The sequence below is a fragment of the Sparus aurata genome, chromosome 5 (assembly GCF_900880675.1).
Source record: "Sparus aurata chromosome 5, fSpaAur1.1, whole genome shotgun sequence".
NCBI lineage: Eukaryota > Metazoa > Chordata > Actinopteri > Spariformes > Sparidae > Sparus > Sparus aurata.
The window spans coordinates 13,820,545-13,839,931 of record NC_044191.1 but is presented as its reverse complement, the minus strand read 5'-3'; the positions used below and the strand labels follow the sequence as shown (position 1 = coordinate 13,839,931).

The 19,387-nt window shown below is 40.0% G+C and overlaps 1 protein-coding gene across 4 annotated transcripts; it reads right to left on the bottom strand.

Annotated features, from left to right (window-relative positions):
- Nucleotides 1-1,055: 1,055 nt before the first annotated feature.
- On the bottom strand, nucleotides 1,056-17,907 carry kif2a (kinesin family member 2a). 4 transcript variants are annotated; one of them, XM_030417628.1, is made up of 22 exons: nucleotides 17,702-17,907; nucleotides 11,731-11,825; nucleotides 10,619-10,741; nucleotides 9,806-9,860; nucleotides 9,053-9,169; nucleotides 8,718-8,762; nucleotides 7,279-7,379; nucleotides 7,020-7,115; nucleotides 6,869-6,923; nucleotides 6,623-6,785; nucleotides 6,325-6,415; nucleotides 6,108-6,171; nucleotides 5,899-5,990; nucleotides 5,664-5,806; nucleotides 5,238-5,442; nucleotides 4,985-5,095; nucleotides 4,827-4,894; nucleotides 4,404-4,529; nucleotides 3,339-3,486; nucleotides 2,699-2,800; nucleotides 2,114-2,249; nucleotides 1,056-2,013 (listed from the first exon to the last, which is right to left on the bottom strand). In XM_030417628.1, exons 1-22 carry the CDS (start codon nucleotides 17,760-17,762, stop codon nucleotides 1,928-1,930), a joined length of 2,283 nt encoding a protein of 760 aa, XP_030273488.1. In that variant the 5' UTR covers nucleotides 17,763-17,907; the 3' UTR covers nucleotides 1,056-1,927. The 4 variants fall into 4 exon arrangements, with proteins under 4 accessions (XP_030273488.1, XP_030273490.1, XP_030273489.1 ...); XM_030417630.1 differs by lacking the exon at nucleotides 4,404-4,529; XM_030417629.1 differs by lacking the exon at nucleotides 8,718-8,762.
- Nucleotides 17,908-19,387: the final 1,480 nt, after the last annotated feature.

The window sequence follows — 19,387 nt, the reverse complement described above, 5'->3', positions numbered from 1 at the left end:
TACTGAAACTGTTATTCCTAAATCTTGTATTACTACGTTATTATGTTAGCCTTAACACAACAAGAGCCTCCACCGACTGTCTGTTAAGACACGGCAGATCACTAGAGGGCAGAAACATCTGATAAATGTTGACTCTGCTAGCATTATTGCACAATACTTCAATACCTCGCTGCAGGATGCTATAATTTTGTGGAAATGTATGTGTAAATTATTCCTAAAAAGTATTTCTGAGCGTTGCACACTGGGCTGCTGAAGTCGCAGCTGTAGGTGCTAACCTTCACCGCTAGAGGGCAGTGCACACGCCTTGTCATGGCGGCCGGCGGCGCCGCTGAGGATCAAGTTAGACGCGGTAGCATAGTAAAACTTCCGGTTGAACCCTTTTTTGTCGAACTACAGAATAATGCCTTCAGGTTAGATTGCGGGTGTTCAGTATTCAGTTGCAGTAGTGACGACTAAATGAAACGAAGCCTTAATTATTTGATACAGAGAGCATGCTGACATTTGCTGGCCAGCTGTGTGGACTAAATTGTGCAGCACTGCCGAAAAGTCATTTAATAATGCCACACTGTTTTATAAAACAATCATCAGTTTTTCTACAATACATTTAGCCCAAGGGACTTGCATGGTTTCATTTTTTAAACCCTTGTTTTACGATTTCGTTAGTTTGTATTCAATCTACTGCTACATCAACTTTTGAGGTAAGAAATAACTGGTTATATCATTTCACAGCTCTGTGCACAGTATGTCACCTTTAGTCCCAAACCGATCACTATCACTTTACTTAAATGCATGAAGTTACATATAGTATCTGTAGAGGGTAGACTGGGGGAGGAACCGTCACTTTTTGTTCAACTGGAATATGTGAGGAAGTAGCAAGATAAACTGTGTTGTGGTGATTCTACAGAGTGACAGAGAACTCTGATGTTTAAGTCAGCACCAGTACAGACTGGTCAGAGAGTTTTATAACATAGTTTCCACTCAGAGGTGGTTGCAGATGGCTCTTGCTGGAGGTCATTCAGTCCATTTATTTGGGTAACTCATTGTCACAAACGCCATTCTAATGAAACATGATGTTTATTACTTCATCCAGCATTACATCCGGTGCAAACACTGAGCAACATAACCAATGGTAGGTCAGTGGTCTTCACTATACATTTATTAATAGCAGTTTTTCTAGTTTCATTTTTATAACAAAGTGTTAAAGAGGGGTGGAAAACATGTTTTACATTAAGAGTTTTTAAGTCAGTTGCCACATAGAATGACATGGCACAAACTGAAGCAAACTACGTTTAAAAACCTCTCAAGGGCACAAGGAAAGAAACACAAAAGGAAGAAACGCAATGTGGTAAAAGGCTTCTTCCAAACTGGTAAATGCTTTGAGAAGGAAGGAAAAAAAGAGAAGAGACCGCTCATAATGAGGTATGACTTTACAGTGCCAACTGAGGACCTAAAAAGCATGAAAAAAACGAGGACAGAAGCTTACATACGCTATTACAGAGTGCACATGCAGACATGTCAGCCAGAGCAACCAGAATTCAAATACTGGTTTTTTGTGGTAAACTTTAAAAAGATGTTCAATGAAGATCTCTTCTGAAACAAAATATTCAGTTCAAAGAAAGTACAAACAAGTATAAAAGAAAATAATTTAAGAAGAACAGAAAGGGAGTAAACATTCTCCATGAAAAAAAATCTACTAAAAAGGGGAAGGAAAACTATTTTCCTTGCCGAGTTTTCTAATGAGACCATAGTGAGTGAACAGCCAGTTTTGTTAGGAGAGGGATCATTACAAATGCAATTCCTTGAGCCTGTTGGTACATCAGTTGGTTCATTTGCGTTTTCACAGCTGCTAGTGACAGCCCGAGTTGTGCCAAACATCTAGTGGTTACGCTTCTGTAGGTGCCACTTAAACCTCTTCAGCTTCCAGTCGTTAAAGAGCACGTGGCCTCTTCGGATTGATCTGCTTACTGGCTTGCTCCTCCTCTTGGAGTGTAGAGCGGAATGACTTCACTTTATCTGTTGAAGGAAGGGCGAAGAGGAAAAGACATAATCATAAAAAAGTGTCTGCTGGAATAAGATGAATTTTCAGAAGTGTTTGTGTATGCGTCAGCCATACCTCGGAGCTCAGTGAGGATTTCTATCTTCTGGTCCAGGATCTGTTCCAGTTGAGTGGCATACGACTCCACGTCGTAATCTACCTCCTCTGTCATCTCCAGCAGCACCTTTTCATCTTCCAGCCACCGGATGGACTCCTGCTCATAGGAAACACAAGGGCACATTCAGTTTATCACAGCCAGAGATAAAAAAACAAAAACAAAACTGCCAGCCGCACAGAAGAATCACTCTGAATTATTAAAAAAAACAATACAGCTCCCTTATTATAAAGAAGTAACAAAATGATTGCTAATGTGTAGTTTTTTTGACAAATCAGATTACTTAATCAGAACTTTTGTATAACACACAATATGCTGCTCTTATTCATGTTAACATTGTTTAGACCTGCCCCAATGTAAATCTCACTGTATTTGCATACCATCAGCCTCTGAGATTGATGAGTCAGAAGTAACGGTAAAATGCATGCAATGATTATGCCTACTGTTGAGCCAGGAAAACCCCTGAGCGTGGGTTTATGGACATGAAAATGACAACAGGTGACCTGGAGTATTTAAAGAGTCATGCATGTTATCTTGAGTGTTCCAACCTGGAAAACAGCTCGGTGGTCCTCCAGGACCTGCTCCTCCATCTCCACTAACTGAGACACGGCCTCGTGGAAGGTGAAGAGCTGGGGAGACACTTCCTCCTCCTGGTAAACATGTTTACAGGGTTAACACAGCTTCAGTAGCAAGACAGAAATCTTTTCTGAGATCAATGCTAAAATCTGGGTCCCTGTGGACATCGCTGTTCACTTATGCATATAAACTTACACGTGATGGCATTTCTTTTAAAGTTTAAAATACATTACTGACTCACTCACAGTGAGCGAGGTCAATGAGTAATTGAAACCTGCATATGTTTTCTAATGTTTTGAGGACTATGTTGAAGGAAAACATGTTGTGTGTCAAAACATTACAGTCCTTTAATGGCAGTCTCATAATGTGTCTCCATGTGATGACAACAGTTTCGGGAAGGAAAGGGTCAAAGGGCATTATGGCTTTGTGGCACGTTTGCACTTTCCTATGTTTGAAATGGTCTATATTAAGATCGGTGATAGGCTCGTAATGTATCAGATTAGTCAAGAACATTTCCATCAAGGGATTTTTTCACAGTTCTTTAATTTTCCATAAAGATAATTTTTATCCCTACATGCTGTATACTTAACAGAGCACACTCTGTGTACTTACATTCTGCTCACAGAGCAGTTTGAGGTCGTCTCTCTGTGGCGAGATACTCAGCCACTCGTCGTCCAACAGGTCCAGCTGGTTGACAGTGTGGATGTTGGGTCGACCTCCCTCCATCACTTGGTTGGGGTCCACTGTCAGCTCCTTCACCCTGTAGGGAAAAGACACTGAGCTGGTCAGGACTGACTCTTTAAACTCTAAACATGGTGGCTGTTTAATAGGGGGAATGATGTTAACTGTGGGGTCAAAAGTATTTACAAACAGTACAAGGTGGTGGCATGACAGCAGTGACATGCATGGGGAAAGATGACTGCGTTGGCTCTGGAAAATTGTATAATCCCTCTATCAATTAATCTCATCATGGGCATGTGGACTCAGGATGAAAGAGCACAGTTTTCCCTGTTCATCTGTAAAATATAATACAATCCACTACATGCCAACCATAGGTATACTAATAAAGGCTGGGATCTGTATGTTTGAAGCTCGTGTTTAATGAGGCCTCGTAGACTTGATGAAGTTTTACTGCCGTGCACATGACCTGCAGGTACAGCTCAGATTAAGGCCTATGTACACTCAGAGTTGGCTCAAACAAAAGCCCATTCTGGATACTTTTAATGAACACCTTTCAAGTGTTATTATTGGCTCCAAACAGCAGCAGTTTTTTCTATTTTTTCTATTTATTTTGACTATTCACACCCAGTTTTCACAGTTGTCCCTGACATCCGGGCCTTACCACCAATATTGTCACATAGAACAAACAACAGACACACCCATATGGACAGATAGATACATTGTTTGTTCTTCAGGAGTCAGTGAACATAATGTTAAGTCCACAGTTTAACCAAAGATAAGTGTGAAAGCACAAGTCAAAGCAAAGGAGGAGGATGAAAAGCGTCACATCATGCTGATGAAAAAAGGAAGGATAAGACGTAAATGGAGGTTCTCCGATGTGTGGATGAAGTGAATGACATATCTACATCAGAATGTAACAAATACCTGTAAGAAGCACATGCAATGTGTTTTGTGTGTGTGAATGTGTGCAGTGCTGTGCTTTGGGAAGTGCTTGACCTGCTGGGAGAGGTAGCAGCAAAGTCATCGTATTCAAACGTATTGGTGGGTGAGAGGTCAGGGCGACTCCCCTGACCGCTCTGGGAGAAGGGGATGTCCGACGGACTAATCCCAAACTCCTTCACTCTACACAGCGGCACCAGCCACACCAGCGCACAGAGGAGGCAGAGGGCGGGAGAGAAGAGGGAAACAAAGCAGGAGAGAGAGAGGAGAGGGAATACAAGAGAGTCAGACAGAACTACCAAGAGTAGGCAGAGAAACTGACAATTACAACATGGCATGGCTAATTTCTATAAAAAATCCACTGGGGACTACAGTGGGAATTACAGGAGCTACAGGTTTATATCCTCATTAATTCTCATTGGTTATTGTAGCATCAAGGCATTGTCAAAATCACTGTAGTAGGTGATAGTGGGTTCCCACCTGTTGGCGTAACGTAGTGTGTTCAGGGTATTCTCACAAGATGTCATACCAGGAGAAATTGTTGCAATCTGTGCAGAGAAAGAGGAGATCATTCAAATAAATACCACCTGGAAGAGATATGAAGACACATCGGATTTTAATCTAGGCAATGGACTGACCATGCATGTGCGTGAATTTTCCCCAATGAAGGAGTCCCTCAGGACCTGGGTGAGCTTACTGGCTCTGAATGGAGTGTGGGGCTTGTTACGGCCAAGAGCCCTGATACACTCCTTAAATGAGAAAAGCGAAGACACAATGTATGCTTATAAAACAAAAAATGCCTTTTAGAATCACTTTGTATTTTGTCTGTTCACAATCAAATATGAAAACGAACTGGCTAATATTAAGATGCTGCCACTGCTGCACACAAACCTTTAGGGCCAGCAGGCTTTTGTTGATCTCAGCTCCCTCCAGACGAGTTTGGCGGTCGGCACTCGATGTATCAGCCCCCCTCTCATTCCCTGCGAGGTCAATGAGGGAGAACTTGCCGTGCATCTTACCCTTCCTCCGAAGAATGATCTGGAATACAGCGTGGCTGCGAGACGAGTGGGCGTTGGCCGACGTTTGCCCTGATGTTCTGGTATTGAAATGAAGCAAATGTTAAGATGAACAAAGGGCAAACAAAAGTGAGGAGAGCAAGAACAGAACAACTGTAGCATAAAAATGGCATGAATTTCTTGAGGGATGTTATTTTCTGTGACAAGTGATTAACTCGTTTAATGCAGGACAAAAATAACTACCAGTAATGGGATTTCTCCACTACAAACAACTACACTGACAGAGTTTCTGTAGTTATACCTGCAGCTGTTGCCCACTTCTATGAGTTTCAGGACATCCTCTGTGCACTTGACCTCCTTCTCCTGAAGCCCTACAACCTGCACTTGCTGTTTCCCGTCCTCCAGCACCCTCAGCTTAGCTTTACGATTCAGCAGGTCAAACACCTAACAATACATACACACAGTCAGCATTGGTTAATGTTTCATTCGGGGTGGGGGGGAATCAAAAACAAATGATAAATGATTATGTTGCTTGCCTTTCCACTGTAGATTTCAAAGAAGGTTGCGTACACCTGTAGATCTAACTTCTTGTAGTTGGGTTTCTTCAACATGAGAAATACATCCCGAGCTAAATGAAAAGAGATAAGAAATCTAAACAATTCAGAACAAACTAAACCATTTATAATAATATAATCAGACACATTTTATGTGAAATTTACTCACTAAACATAACTAACTGACTCACCAGCTAATGCATAAACTCCCTTAGAGCAATCTTGGTTCTTCCCAGAGAAATCTCCACCCATAGTCTAAAACGGAGTACACAATACAATGTAGGTGAAGAGATATTTTCACATTATATGCAGGAATTAAAAAAATTAGCAAAACTTTTACTAGGAATAATTCAGTTTGATCTCCAAGTGATGTAGTTTTTGCTCAAGAGGCAATTGCATGTAACTTACATGTGTTTTTCCACTGCCCGTCTGCCCATAGGCAAAGCAGGTGGCCATGCCCCTCTCAAAAATGGTCTCCACTAAAGGCCTGGCAGTGAACCTGCAGGATAAGACAGTACACACATTAATTTACAACTCTATACTAACGCGCTTTAACATGTAACCATTATGTGGAACAAGAAACATGTTAATCACCAACTCAGTTCAGTTCAAACAATGCATTATCGTCATTGTATTAACTAGTCTGGTGTTACTTCTAGTAGCACACGAAACAGCTCGGTTTGTTAGTTGATTTGCTGTCACAAACCTGTAAACCATCTCGTTAGTGGTGCTGTCATCAAAGGCGTAGTCAAAGCGGAAGGTCTGGTTCTCCAGGTAGCGAGTGAGGTCCACTTTTTGTTTAGGTTCATGAACCATCACCACGTCCTTACTGGGGATGGTGATCACATCCAAATCCTTCATAGACAACTCTGGAATACAGCAGATTCAAGACTTTTAATTACAGAAATACTTTACATTTGAAACGGAATATGACACAGATAAAACGCCTTACCTTTCTTGTTGAGTGGACGTTTCCTTACACAAACACATATTCTGTGCTCTTCAATCTGGACCGTGCAACAGAGAAGGACATTTTATCATATTGTGAGTGAGGGTCAACATCTAACTATCAAGAGAGGATGGGCAATATAGTCACTACTCACCAGATCTGCTGTTGTCAGGGGCCGGTAGTCTAGACTGGCTCGGAAATCTCGGATCATGTACATGATCTCATAGTTTGGGATGGTGGTATCCACCTCCTGAAAGAGGACAAGGAGAGACAATTTAACAGAATGAGGTCCAGTCTTTTCCATTAGAAACTTTTAATCTATCATCTCGGTGTCAAGAATGTAAGAGCTTATCAAGATTCAATAAATATATTTTGTTAATTACAAAAGAGAAAGTTGAATGATATCAATATACCTGAGCTCTCTTCTCCCTGAGCTCCTGTTGCTGAAGCCGACGTCTCTCTCTCTTCTCTTGCAGTTTCTCCACCTCCTTTACACAGTTCGACTTCCTCCTCGCTGCCATAAAGACAAGAGAAACAGTAACTCTACTGCCTTTCACAGGATACTGCCAATAGCCTTTCTTTGTATGAAGAAAATGTCTCTTCCTCCTTCCAAACTGTTTCTTCTACTTCCTAAGGCTTTTTCCTTTGGCTTTAGCAGTATCTTTCTCTCAGTGACTTTTTCCTTTCCCTTGGTCTTCATTCAAACAGAAGGGAGACCTTGGGCTATTTCCAGCAAAACAGAGAAGTAATAGTGCTCATGCACAGACCAAGATGCAGTGGCTGGCACACAGTGCCTCCACTACAACACAAGCTGCTTTCTCTACATAACCAACAAAAGGCTTTTACAGTGCATTCAAAACCTGCTCTTTTCATTAATTCTATCTATTTGCATCCTAAAACACAACTAGACTGGGGGGCTGCTAAAAGTAGTGCACATGCTTTGTATTACCACAATTACTTCAATAAAATTAGAGATGGTTTCAAATCAAGTATGATTAGAGCACTGATCCAATCAACCAGCAATCACCCAGAGGGTTATTAGAAATCTCCCAGCAGAGCACACCCACAGATTAGTGTTGTTTCAGGTCAATCACAATTTATTAGTAATCATAATAACAGAACAAAAGTTGGCAAACAAATGAGGAAACATCACTTCTGAGTTCATAAAAAACAATGTTATCTGATTAACCTCGGCTCGCTACGACTGCCCCAGCCCCAGCCACCCACTGCAAAGTCTGGTTGAAGCCCTAATACAGTCCTGGGCTCCTGCTGGCTCCAGTCCCTGAGAACCCAGACTATCAGAGCAAAGGGATTAATAATCTGCTCTAATCTGGGACGAGAAGATGAGCTTGGTGAGCACCAGGACAAGCAGCATAAGTGGGATGTAGAATCACCAATACTTTTGGGTCTCGCAGGCTGTCATTGGGGGAGCTTGGGGGTGGGGGGTGGTGGGATGGAGCCTCCTCAAATGACAATGAGAAATTGGAATGAATGGAGGGTGATGAAAAAGGTTATTTTTGCCGTCTGTGCCTTGAGGAAATGTACAGTGCCACAGGCTTTTCCATGTGTGTGACTCAGCAGAAATCAGACAGGGAAAAGACAGCGCAGTCCAGCAGCAGCACCGATGGGCTTTTTTTACTCCCGGTCTAATACCCAGAAAGCCTGTCTGCTGGATGGATTGCATTTGAGCTACTTCACCGACACACTACAGCTCTGAATAGTAGCCTATCTGGCAGACATTATGGGCATACAATCTTGTCCTATGACTAGGGGACTCTCAGTTTGTATTGGGAACTCTATTAGAATCACCAAAAAGCATTGAGGGCAGGGGAAACATGCAAGTGATACATACAAAGCTGTCCACACTCCTTTCTGGATATCGGCTGATGTGAGGATTCTGTGATAAACATGTGGTCAACAGAAACATGAGACATGAAAAGTTATGATAAATGTGTTTTTTGCGGATGGCCTCTATTTATCGATCAGAAATACAGGAAAGGTTAAAAGGTGAAACATCTTTCACAATTCATTTGAAAACATTAAATGAGACTATATCTAGATTTTGCATTTACGCCTGTGGAGATTAAGTAAACTTGTGGTCAACTGCCTCCCTAAAAATACTGCTTTCTCGAGATAGATCACAGTGTAGGTCAATCATAAAACACAGTCTTGTTTTGATCATGTTACCATTCTGCAGTTGCTGTTGTGTCTGAGCTTGAGTGAGCTGTGCAGGCTGTTGGGATGGAGGCGGTGGTGCAGGCTCTGGCTGCTGAGGTTGTGGGGGTCTGGCCCGGGTCGGAGCCACTACAAACACAAAACCACATAGATGAAGAAAGAGACATGCACATCACTGTGGATCTTGTTACTTAAACTGAACCTGGTGTTTGCAAGTCTTTAATTCAACTTACCTAACTTAAATAAAAATCATGATCTCTTTTTTTAATTGGCTGGAGTATTTTGTCCAAAACATTTTTATTAGCAAGGGTGAGCTAAATAACAGAAACATCTCTCTGTACAAATCAATAAAATGTTACCAAACCACCACCATCACAAAGTTGAATCAACGTCTTTCTGAATTTTTCAACAAAACCTGAATATTATTGTAACCTTCATAAGGAACGATTAATTGCAGGACAGTTACTTAGATTGCATTCATTTTAGCTAGGTACACCAAATAAACTGAAAAAATAGTGTATATAACAGTTTACTGCATACATCAATCATGATACCATAGAAGACTGTGATGCTTTAATTAATGCTGTAATTTGTGTCAGTTATAGTTAAGGAGTATAGTACTAGTACTAGTGTACTAGAGTAGTATAGAAGGCCAGACTAGTTTGATTATACTGCCTGCTGGTGTGTTTTGCATGTTTTGAGGATTGAGTTTCTGATGATTTCTAAATTCATTTTCAAGATTTAACAGTAACAAAAGTAACAAACCTCTATTGTCCCTGGACGGAGTGTCATTCTTAGTGGGTGCAATTGTCCGACGGTTCTGCAAGAAAAAAGCAAACGCTACAATAAGATGTTCTTGGATAAAAGACTGACTAACTGGGGTAAAGTCATTCCTAGTTTATCTTTAATATATTCCACAGCTGCTCAAGAACTAAAAAAAGAAAATACATCCCTTTTCCCACTCAGTTTTTAACCTCTCCCACTGTTATGTAGAGATACAGAAATAGACAAAGCCTGAGAGCCAGATTAGTGTAGATTAGTACAGAGGTCTTCTTTATTAACACCAATGTTTTTGATGATACTACCAATGCACAAATCCTAAAGTATTTTTTTTTTTTAACTAAATAATGTTAATAGTCCTTGACCAAATCAAAAGGGCTGTAAGTCTTTTCTCGAGGATGATTATTTTACATGTTTAATATGTTGATACAAAAATGAAAATTGAACTTTATTGCAGGTTAAATCACAGTTAAAATGTTAATCAAAAATAACCCCAGCGTTTACATGCCATTATGGCCTTAATCTACTGTGCACCATACACATTGTACTTAACACGACCAATTAGTTTGTTACCTAGAAGGATCCAGGTTCTATATTAAGGTGCAGCAAGCTTTAAGCACACATCTACTTGAGCAAGTCTGAATACTTTAGATTCACTCAGGCTAGAATGTAAATGAAGGATGTAGAATGACGGAAGAGAATCAAAAGAAAAAGACAGAAGTATTTTGTTTGTATCTATTTTTCCAAATCACATCACACAGATTTGTTGCAGTCATTTCCAGACATACTGGCACTCACCTTTGCAATTTTGTTGACCTTAACACATGTGGGCGTAGGTGGGGGTGGCGTCTCTGGACTAGGGGCAATTTCCTCATCTGGAGCCACATCTGGGTTAAGTGCAAATATACTCTCCAAGTCAATCTGTCCAAAAGACAGAGGAGTATTAATATCAACTGATCAATCATATGTTACTGATCAAATGTGTCACTCACAAAAAAATAAACACTGAATATGAATTATTGGCCTATTGACCTCATTCACAATACCCACAGGCAAGGCAGCCTGTCTATGATTTTTATCTGAAGCGTTACGTTGTACACCACTTACGTCCTGTTTCATGTCTCAAATGTGCCGGAAACAGTTCTAACAGAGGAGAAATCTACAATAGACCGAGCCCCCAGGACTAGCGCCAGGCGCTGAAGGCAGTTTTCATAGTGCCCAAACAGTATAATTACAACATCTTGTGACGCACTGCGGTCCAAAAATACTTTTCCCCATAAGCTAACATTGTGAAAAAGGGGCTGTTTTGAGTGCCACAACGAGTGCGAAGTGACTTTGACAAAATAAAAGAGTTGGTGGGCATTAACACCAATGCCTTGAGACTTCACTTGGACTTTGAAATGAATGACCTGATGACCCCAAAGGCCAGAGATTAAAAGGATGCTTATATTTGTATATCATGCATGTATGCTCATCACTGAGCGACAAAGTGATTGTTACCGTTGCAATACATTGTAACTAACATTAATTACTCACTTAAAATGTAAATACCATTATGAAGTGACTTGCTCTTTTTACATTGTCTCAATAAGATAGACTCATATTTAAGTAGTTTTCATACAGCAAATACATGAAATACAGCATATTTAAATAAATAAATAAATACAATTATACAATGAGAAGTGGGCTTTAATATTGAAAGATATACACTGTGGGAGACATATGACCTGAGTTACCAGCCCTGTTAGATCATGCACATCGGTGTACAGAGGGTGAAGTCTGGTGGGACTATAATACACGCAGACTAGATGGCCTGAATGTCTTTGGATAATAGTATAATAATTGCTGTGGAAAATAAAAGCACATGCTGGCGCCACTGATGCTTTGGGTGGTAATAAATGGTGGCTTACCTCTTTCCCTTTTGTGTCTCCATTTTCTATCCACTCCACTGTGACGCTTTCGTTGTCCTCGTTCAGTGAGGTCACCATTGCCTGGTGGATACGTCCTGTAAAAGTATAATAGACAGGGAAACGCAAACATCAGATATGCAGGCTAACATCAAAAAGTGAAGACAGTGCTTACAAAAGGCCCAACCCAGGGAACAAACCCTTCAAGGGCCTTTGCAAGATTGGTAGCAGTAATGGCGGCAATATTTCAACTGTTCACCTTAAGGTAGAATGATAATGACCTTGCATGTGCAATTCACCAAGTTTTAGTACAGAAAAACAGATAATTAAGAATAATTAAATAAATATATGTTAATACAAATGTACACACACGCGCGCACACACACACGCACGCACACACACACACACACACACAAGCTAACATGACATGGATTTCACTAATACTTTAGCTTGCGCATTAGCAAGGTAATGTAATTACAATGGTTATTATAGGCTTAATTACCACAGCCTGATAAGATCTGTACCTAGTGCTGCAAAATTAGAACTGTTTTGAATATGGAAATGCAGCAAGATTGGAAAACACTGAAAAGAGTTTCAAAATTATATTTGATGTTTTGTAATTTGTTCATATTTCAGTATCACTGTCAGTCGAAGGCCTGTGCACCTTCTTAGATTTTAGCTCTCAGTTTATCTTATTTTGTGTAAGACAACTTCAACACATAAGAGGCAGGTTAGTCATTCATATTATTGTTTATCAGCTTTTAGTGTAGGCATTTCACAATGATTTGTACGATATGTTTTCCACAATGAAACACAACAATATCATTTAATAAATTGCTACTGTTCAAAGTAATAATTTTGTCCATGCTGATTTGTCATTGAATACAAAAAAAATACCCCCGAAAAATAAGACGGGAACTTGGATTTGGTCACTTCTAATGAAAATAGTGGACCACCAGTCATTGCCTTGACAGTTGAATACATACATCTGTATTTAAAATACATATCGCGATCATGACTTCAGTCATACCACATGGCCATAAAAACTCCAGCACTGAAAAAAGATGAATACAGCTCAGAACACAGCAGTGCTGACTGATGCCCTAGTAAGCTAAATTCCAATTTATTTTGACATCAACATCTCAAACATGAGTGCACAATTGGTTCCTTTAAGTTTCAAATGAAACCAAAGCAAAACAATAAATTAACTTAATGCCGACTATGAGGGTGATAATGACCCACTGGCGAGAATCCCTGATAAAAGAGACAAGCACAGCTGCTGCTAGACTGCTCCTCTCTGCCTGCAGTGAAATAATAATACTGGCTGTAAAGAGCCTGCTCAGCCCTCCCATCTTTGTCTATGTGGATCTGACCGTATGCTGCAAAATCCCAACACAGTCCAGGGAAACACCATGTTCCTCTATGCATTATTCAAAGAAGCAAAGATGCTTTTAGTGTTCTTTCAACTGCTGAACATTTCTGATTTCACTGACATTGCACTGTGTGTAAATGCAGCAATTACTTCAACATTTTTCATACATAAAACATCTGTGATATACAGGTACCACTGCCATAAAAACTTAATGAACAATAATGACAACCTTTAAAGCCAACCCTTCCCTCGTGCCCTTATTAATGAACAAGGTCCTCATAAATATGTATGTTACTGGTGGCGCCAGAGCTCATATTGACAGCGACAAACTTTTGACCAATTTAGTTTTGTGAAAAAGTTGTGGAAATATTTATATCACAGTCATATACAAGTAAGCAGCTCCTCACAACAAGGTGTGTAACAGGAAATGCATGACAAGCAAAACAATTGTTTACCTATGATATGGGGCACCTGATGTACGCTCCTCTCGTTTGCCACGTGTAGCTTTTTTCTACCAGTTTTTAAACTTCAAAATATTTTTCAACTTTCAAGTCACATTGCTTTTTTCATTAATCACATATGATGGACAGTTGTGTACACAGCAGCACTCCACAAACACACCATGCCAATTTGCCCAAAGACGCTTTTACAAGGTGTTTTTGAAGGGAACAGTGAGTTTCTGTGTGATTAGGACTCAAGCCTTGAAGCCTTGATCATATGATTCCGAGCATTTTCATATTTAAACCATTCATTCACCCCTTGTCCATAAGGACATGTGTATTCTTTTTTGTGTTTCTCTGCTTATTTAATCAAGCTTGCCTTTAATTTATCATCTGTCTGAGTCTGATTGTGCATGTCACTCTTTTTAGTGCATTAAGTTACTACTATGTGGACATCTGCAAGGTCTGCACTGAGGATAAACAGCCAGACACTATTGAACTGGGACACGTGGTAGGATACAAAAAACCTTGGCAACAGTGAAGGCGACTTAAGGAAAGTGTTGAGAGCATGCCATGTTGCAAAAGTGACAGCAGGACAGGATTTATGGGGACAGCAAGGGTCAGACCAGGTCCACCATAATCACTGTTGGTCCTTCTAATAGCTTTTTGCCCGCAATAAAATTAGAAAGAAAAAGGAAAAATGTGACTGACACTGGATAATGCAAGGGGTCATGCTTGAGACCACAGCCTTCCTGTCGGGTTTGTACAACTCAATTCAACAACGTGCTGTCTAAGTTACTGCAGAGCAGAGCAACAACTTCCTGTAAACCATTTCTAAACCACTCAACTTCAAATATATGATCTGAGGCACTTTCATACCCCAAGTACACACATTATAGTTTTGCCCTTTTCAATGGGAATCACAGAAGAGAAAACAACAGTCAAATCAAAACAGAAAACCACCTTGACAGATACAAATGTTACATTAAGTGAGCCGATTCTCCTAATTCTACCTACTTAGAGAGATGTTGTTGTATCAACCAGCACACAGCGGCATTCATACTGTATGCTGACAGCACTTCATCTCAACTGTTAACATAAAACAGAGTGTCTTAACATAATGACATGGATGATGAGTGAGAATGCCAGCAGAGGTTGCCGATGTACTTGGCAGATGTTAAACCAGAAACAGAATAGTTGGCCAAAATCTTGGGGTAAGGGTTAGCAGACATGGCAGTACCAAATTTATAGATAAAAACTTCATGAAAAGGCTTTCAAAACAGGTTTTTGAATGCTGCTTGGGGAAATGTCTATCTAACAATGGCACAGCCCATATATCCTGAGAATGGAGGCCAGAGCCACGGCAACACCATATACAACAAGGGGCATGTATGGGGCCCATCTAACCTGTTGCAGTCAGAAGCCTACAAACCATGGACACAAAAGCAAGCTCCACTCTTTACCAATACAGCACAACCTCCTCCCCATACATCTAAAGTGTCACAATTCAACAGGGCTGGGACTGAAAATACATGTATTATTATTTTATTATTATTATCATCATTATTATTATTATTATTATTATTATTATTAATAATAATAATAATAATAATAATAATAATAATAATAATTACTACCAACTACCAATCATCTTTCTATGAATTAATCAGGCTACAAAATGTATTGAATAGCAACTGTAGTCCAAAATCAAAGTATAGCTACAGCTATACCTAGGTATATATTTATACTAAATTAATAATTAATACTTATTTTAAAAAAGTATAAAAGATTAATATTTGGTGCTTGTAATAGACTCAGATTATTAATCAATGATCAAACTGTGATACCTTTCTGTTAAGCAACTTATTACATCATCATCAATCATTATTGATTCATAATAAGCAAAGCACTCAGATGGTATAAGGGCACGGCATCTGTCCTGTGGCACTGACAATCTTCAAGATCCAGACACTCCTTTCTGATGACTGAAACATTTATCATAGAAATCAGTTAGGTGTAATGGCTTCCTGTCTACCTCTAATACATATATTCTATTCATATACCTAGCTATATGAGCTGAAATGCTAAGCCACATCATGGCTTGTCTTACAGCGGTTGATAGGCTGGATTTCTGTAGCTGAATTCACTTTCCATTGTGTCTCATATTTATACAAAAACCTGGCTGGATGGGTATGCTGACACCTCCCAGTAGTTGAAGGGGCTTAAGAGGGGGTGCTTCAGGCTCTGCTAAGCCCGAGGAAAAAACAAAGCTTTACAGACATCAGTTTCACTACAAAACCAGAGGACCCCATTAATAAACTGTGTCAACATTCTGCAGATTGATAAGAATTATGCAGTTCATAGCCACTAAGGTTGTAGGTGACCTCTTGCACTCTATATTAAGAGACACTACAATAGTTTCATGAATTGAATGCCAAATGGTGGCTGTAGGGTTGAGGAAAGGGTGATAAAGTGACCACTAACTTCAGGCCTATTGAACAGCACAATAATTCTCTACGAGATCTTGCTCTTATTGGGACAATCTGTGAATAGGGGGGAAAAGCACAGAGGGAGTGAGACAGTCCTGGCAAAATTGAGGGAGCTGGCTGCAACAGATGGGGTGGTGGCTAATGGCCTGAATCTGGCTTGAATCTGAACCAGCCGCACCACCAACCCCCCAGAGAGAGGGCAATCCCTGCTCTGGATGAAACATCAACCAGCAGAGAACTGGACAGACAGAACCCCATCCCACTATAGACCCACTGAGTGTTTCTTTCACCTCACAACTCTGATCTGACGGTACTGATAACAGTAAAATAAAGCTTAAAGGTGATGAGCATGGGACAGTATCATCGACAACAACCAACTCAACAGTGAAACACCCCATTGCCACAAGCTCAGAGAGTTAATTTTGAATGACTCCTTTATACAAAAGAGTATTTGTTGTTCAAAGCTTTATTGCAAAACATTGTCGCTGGGTGTAGCCTAATCCACGAAGGGCCAGCAGAAATGGCACAAACCTTTCAGTCATCTTTGGCTGCCTGACCCTGAAGCAATTCTCTACAACTACACAAGGCAGGCACAATAACGATGACATTCACAAAGGGAAGAGTCATACAACAAGCTTCTCCCGCTGTCTACTTCTCTGTTAACCCTTCACAAAAAAAATTAGGCTGAAGTGTGTCAAGTGTTACACCAGTCTCTTCCTGCTGGAAGTTTACAATATGCAGAACTTCTGTAATAAGCACAGAGCTGTCATTGGCGTCCTATACACTGCTGTTTGTCTTCATGCTATAGTTACCTTTGATAAAACTGAAATTTATCCTCATTTTAAGAGGTGATCTTATCAAAGAGAGTATCTAAACCCCAAATCACTAACAATGCCACAGTAATTTACTACTAACATGTTGGGATACGTTGGTCTTTGTTGTTATCAATACACAGCATGTCAACTTCACAGCAAGGTCAATATAAATCTTGATCCTTGATTTTCGCTCATTTAAATTAGGTTTCCATAACAACCAACGCTTGTTAAATTAACATTTACATTAGTTAATAACCTGTATACAATGAATTGGCTGTTACATACGAAATTAAATAGCGCCAAAGAACAAAATACTAGTTAACTAAATGTATCGTGTTTAGATTTCCCTACAGAATTACTGTTAAAATAAAGCCGGTAACATTAGCTGGCAATGGCCCTTTAGCTTATGACAAGCTAATGCTGCTCACAATCGAACTAATGTTAACGATAGCTTGGTTAGCAATTTAGCTAGCTTAGCTCAATTTGAATTCCTTGTTAGTACACATCATTTACGTACTACAGTGGCGCCGACGTCAGTGTTTTAGCTTTGTCAATTTCCATTTGAAAGCATATGTTGTTAACTAACAATGAATTAACATCTTACGACAAATGCCTTTTGAATTCGCACAGCAGCTAGCTAACAAAGGTAATAGCTCATTCAAAGGCTTTGGCCATGTTGGAGCACTCCACCCTGACAGCCAATATTAACGTTATCGTGCAGCTAACGCGAACGCTACGCCCTGTAGCCAGGAACAACGGTTGCTGTATTCAACAGCACCGCAGCAACAAAGATCCCCAAACAACTTAACGCTAACGTTACACAGTAAGACGGGGAAGAATAGACACAGTGAAACTTACCATCACTGCGCTTTATCTCCACATAAGTACCGACGACAATTTTCCCAAAACTCGACGCCATTCTACATTACTTAGACAGTATACAGAAACAAGACTACGGGCTTATTATGTGCCGGCTCGATGCAGCTTCTTGTGTTTGGCAGTCTTTGGTAGATGCAGGGAACAGAATGAGCTAGCATTACGCAGCTACCAAGAATAGCAAAGTATTTCCGGCCCGACACTTTTCAAAATAAGATCTGCCAAAATTCGACATGAAACATTGCTCTGATGAAAACCATGAAAACATGAGATTGATCCTCTTCTTTTGGCATTCATACTGATTGCAGTTTCCTCTAATTCTTTGTGGAGGTATTCGATTATGTATATGCACGTAGGCATATCCCTACAGAAAATCCAGTTGATTTGAAACAGAAAATAATAAATTAGGCTTATAAAGTTAATTTTACTGCAGTTGATTGTATTTGAAAGGGCAGTCTGGTACCTGTGAATTGTATATATTCAGACTGGGGAGTAACCCCCATGGAGCCACTGCCACACTGGGGGCAGTTAACTTCTAACAGTCAACTTCCTTTATAATTATTTGCTTCCCCTGCATTTTTTAATGATTGATGATCACTGTGTTTTTTAGGCCTAGAAGGGCGTATACCCAAAATACTTGGCTACTGCACTAATCCAAATTTAATAGTGTACTATTATCCATCTCACTGTAGTGGTTGGATTATGCCACCTGGTGGCATCAGGCTCTAAAGGTCCACATAGGCTACACTCAGGCCATGCTCCCTAAAGCACTCCTTCCCTTCTCTAATGTAAAAGGTGCGTGATAAGAGGAAGTGAGGAGACCATATGGTAAAAAAAAAAATAACCCAATTTTTTTCCCCTCTGGGAATATGAACACAGTGTTTGAAAAAAGTTAAATAAAATATCACTCTAGATTAATCAAATATCAAAACACACAATGGGCAAAGCAGAGACCAGTTGAAAGGTTTAATCAATGTCTACATATTTCCCTAATTTAGATGTATTTTGATTGTATTGCAATCCTTTTCACTTCAACCTGTCCTGTTGACCTGGTGATGACTGCAGACAGACATTTGCTACTTCAATGACAACTGTTGTTAACTGACATTTTGTTTCACCTAGTAGAAATGTGCTTAACAGGGAGTATGTGAATCCAGTGAGACTCAAACAGGCAAAGGAAACAACTAATCCATTGTCAAGTCTGAAATATCTTTAATAACACGTGAATACTCAGGCATTTAACAAGGTGATTCATCATTTGATGAGTCAAACCATGAGTCAGTGTGGGAAATTGTTGATGCGAAGATAACAGTGTGAAACAGCCTTTTGACATATTTCAGTAAGCTGTTAGTTATGACTTGACAATACCCAAACAACACCTGTGCAGTTGTTGCTATGACAACAAGACACATGACAACTATGGCAATAATTGGTGAAAGTAAAACTTTCTGACCTGTTCACCACCTTTGTTTTGTGCTCTTTTATTATATTCTATTTCACACATAAACAACAAACACAAACTCACTTATTTGCACTTGTATACTTACAGGGCCCCCTCCTTGATACAGTGCATTCTTTTGCTCATGGCCCTTACCCTACCTATCACAACACCAATTAATGGGGCTCGAGTTCATTTTCTTTCCAGAAGATACTAGTACTCTGTGGTTG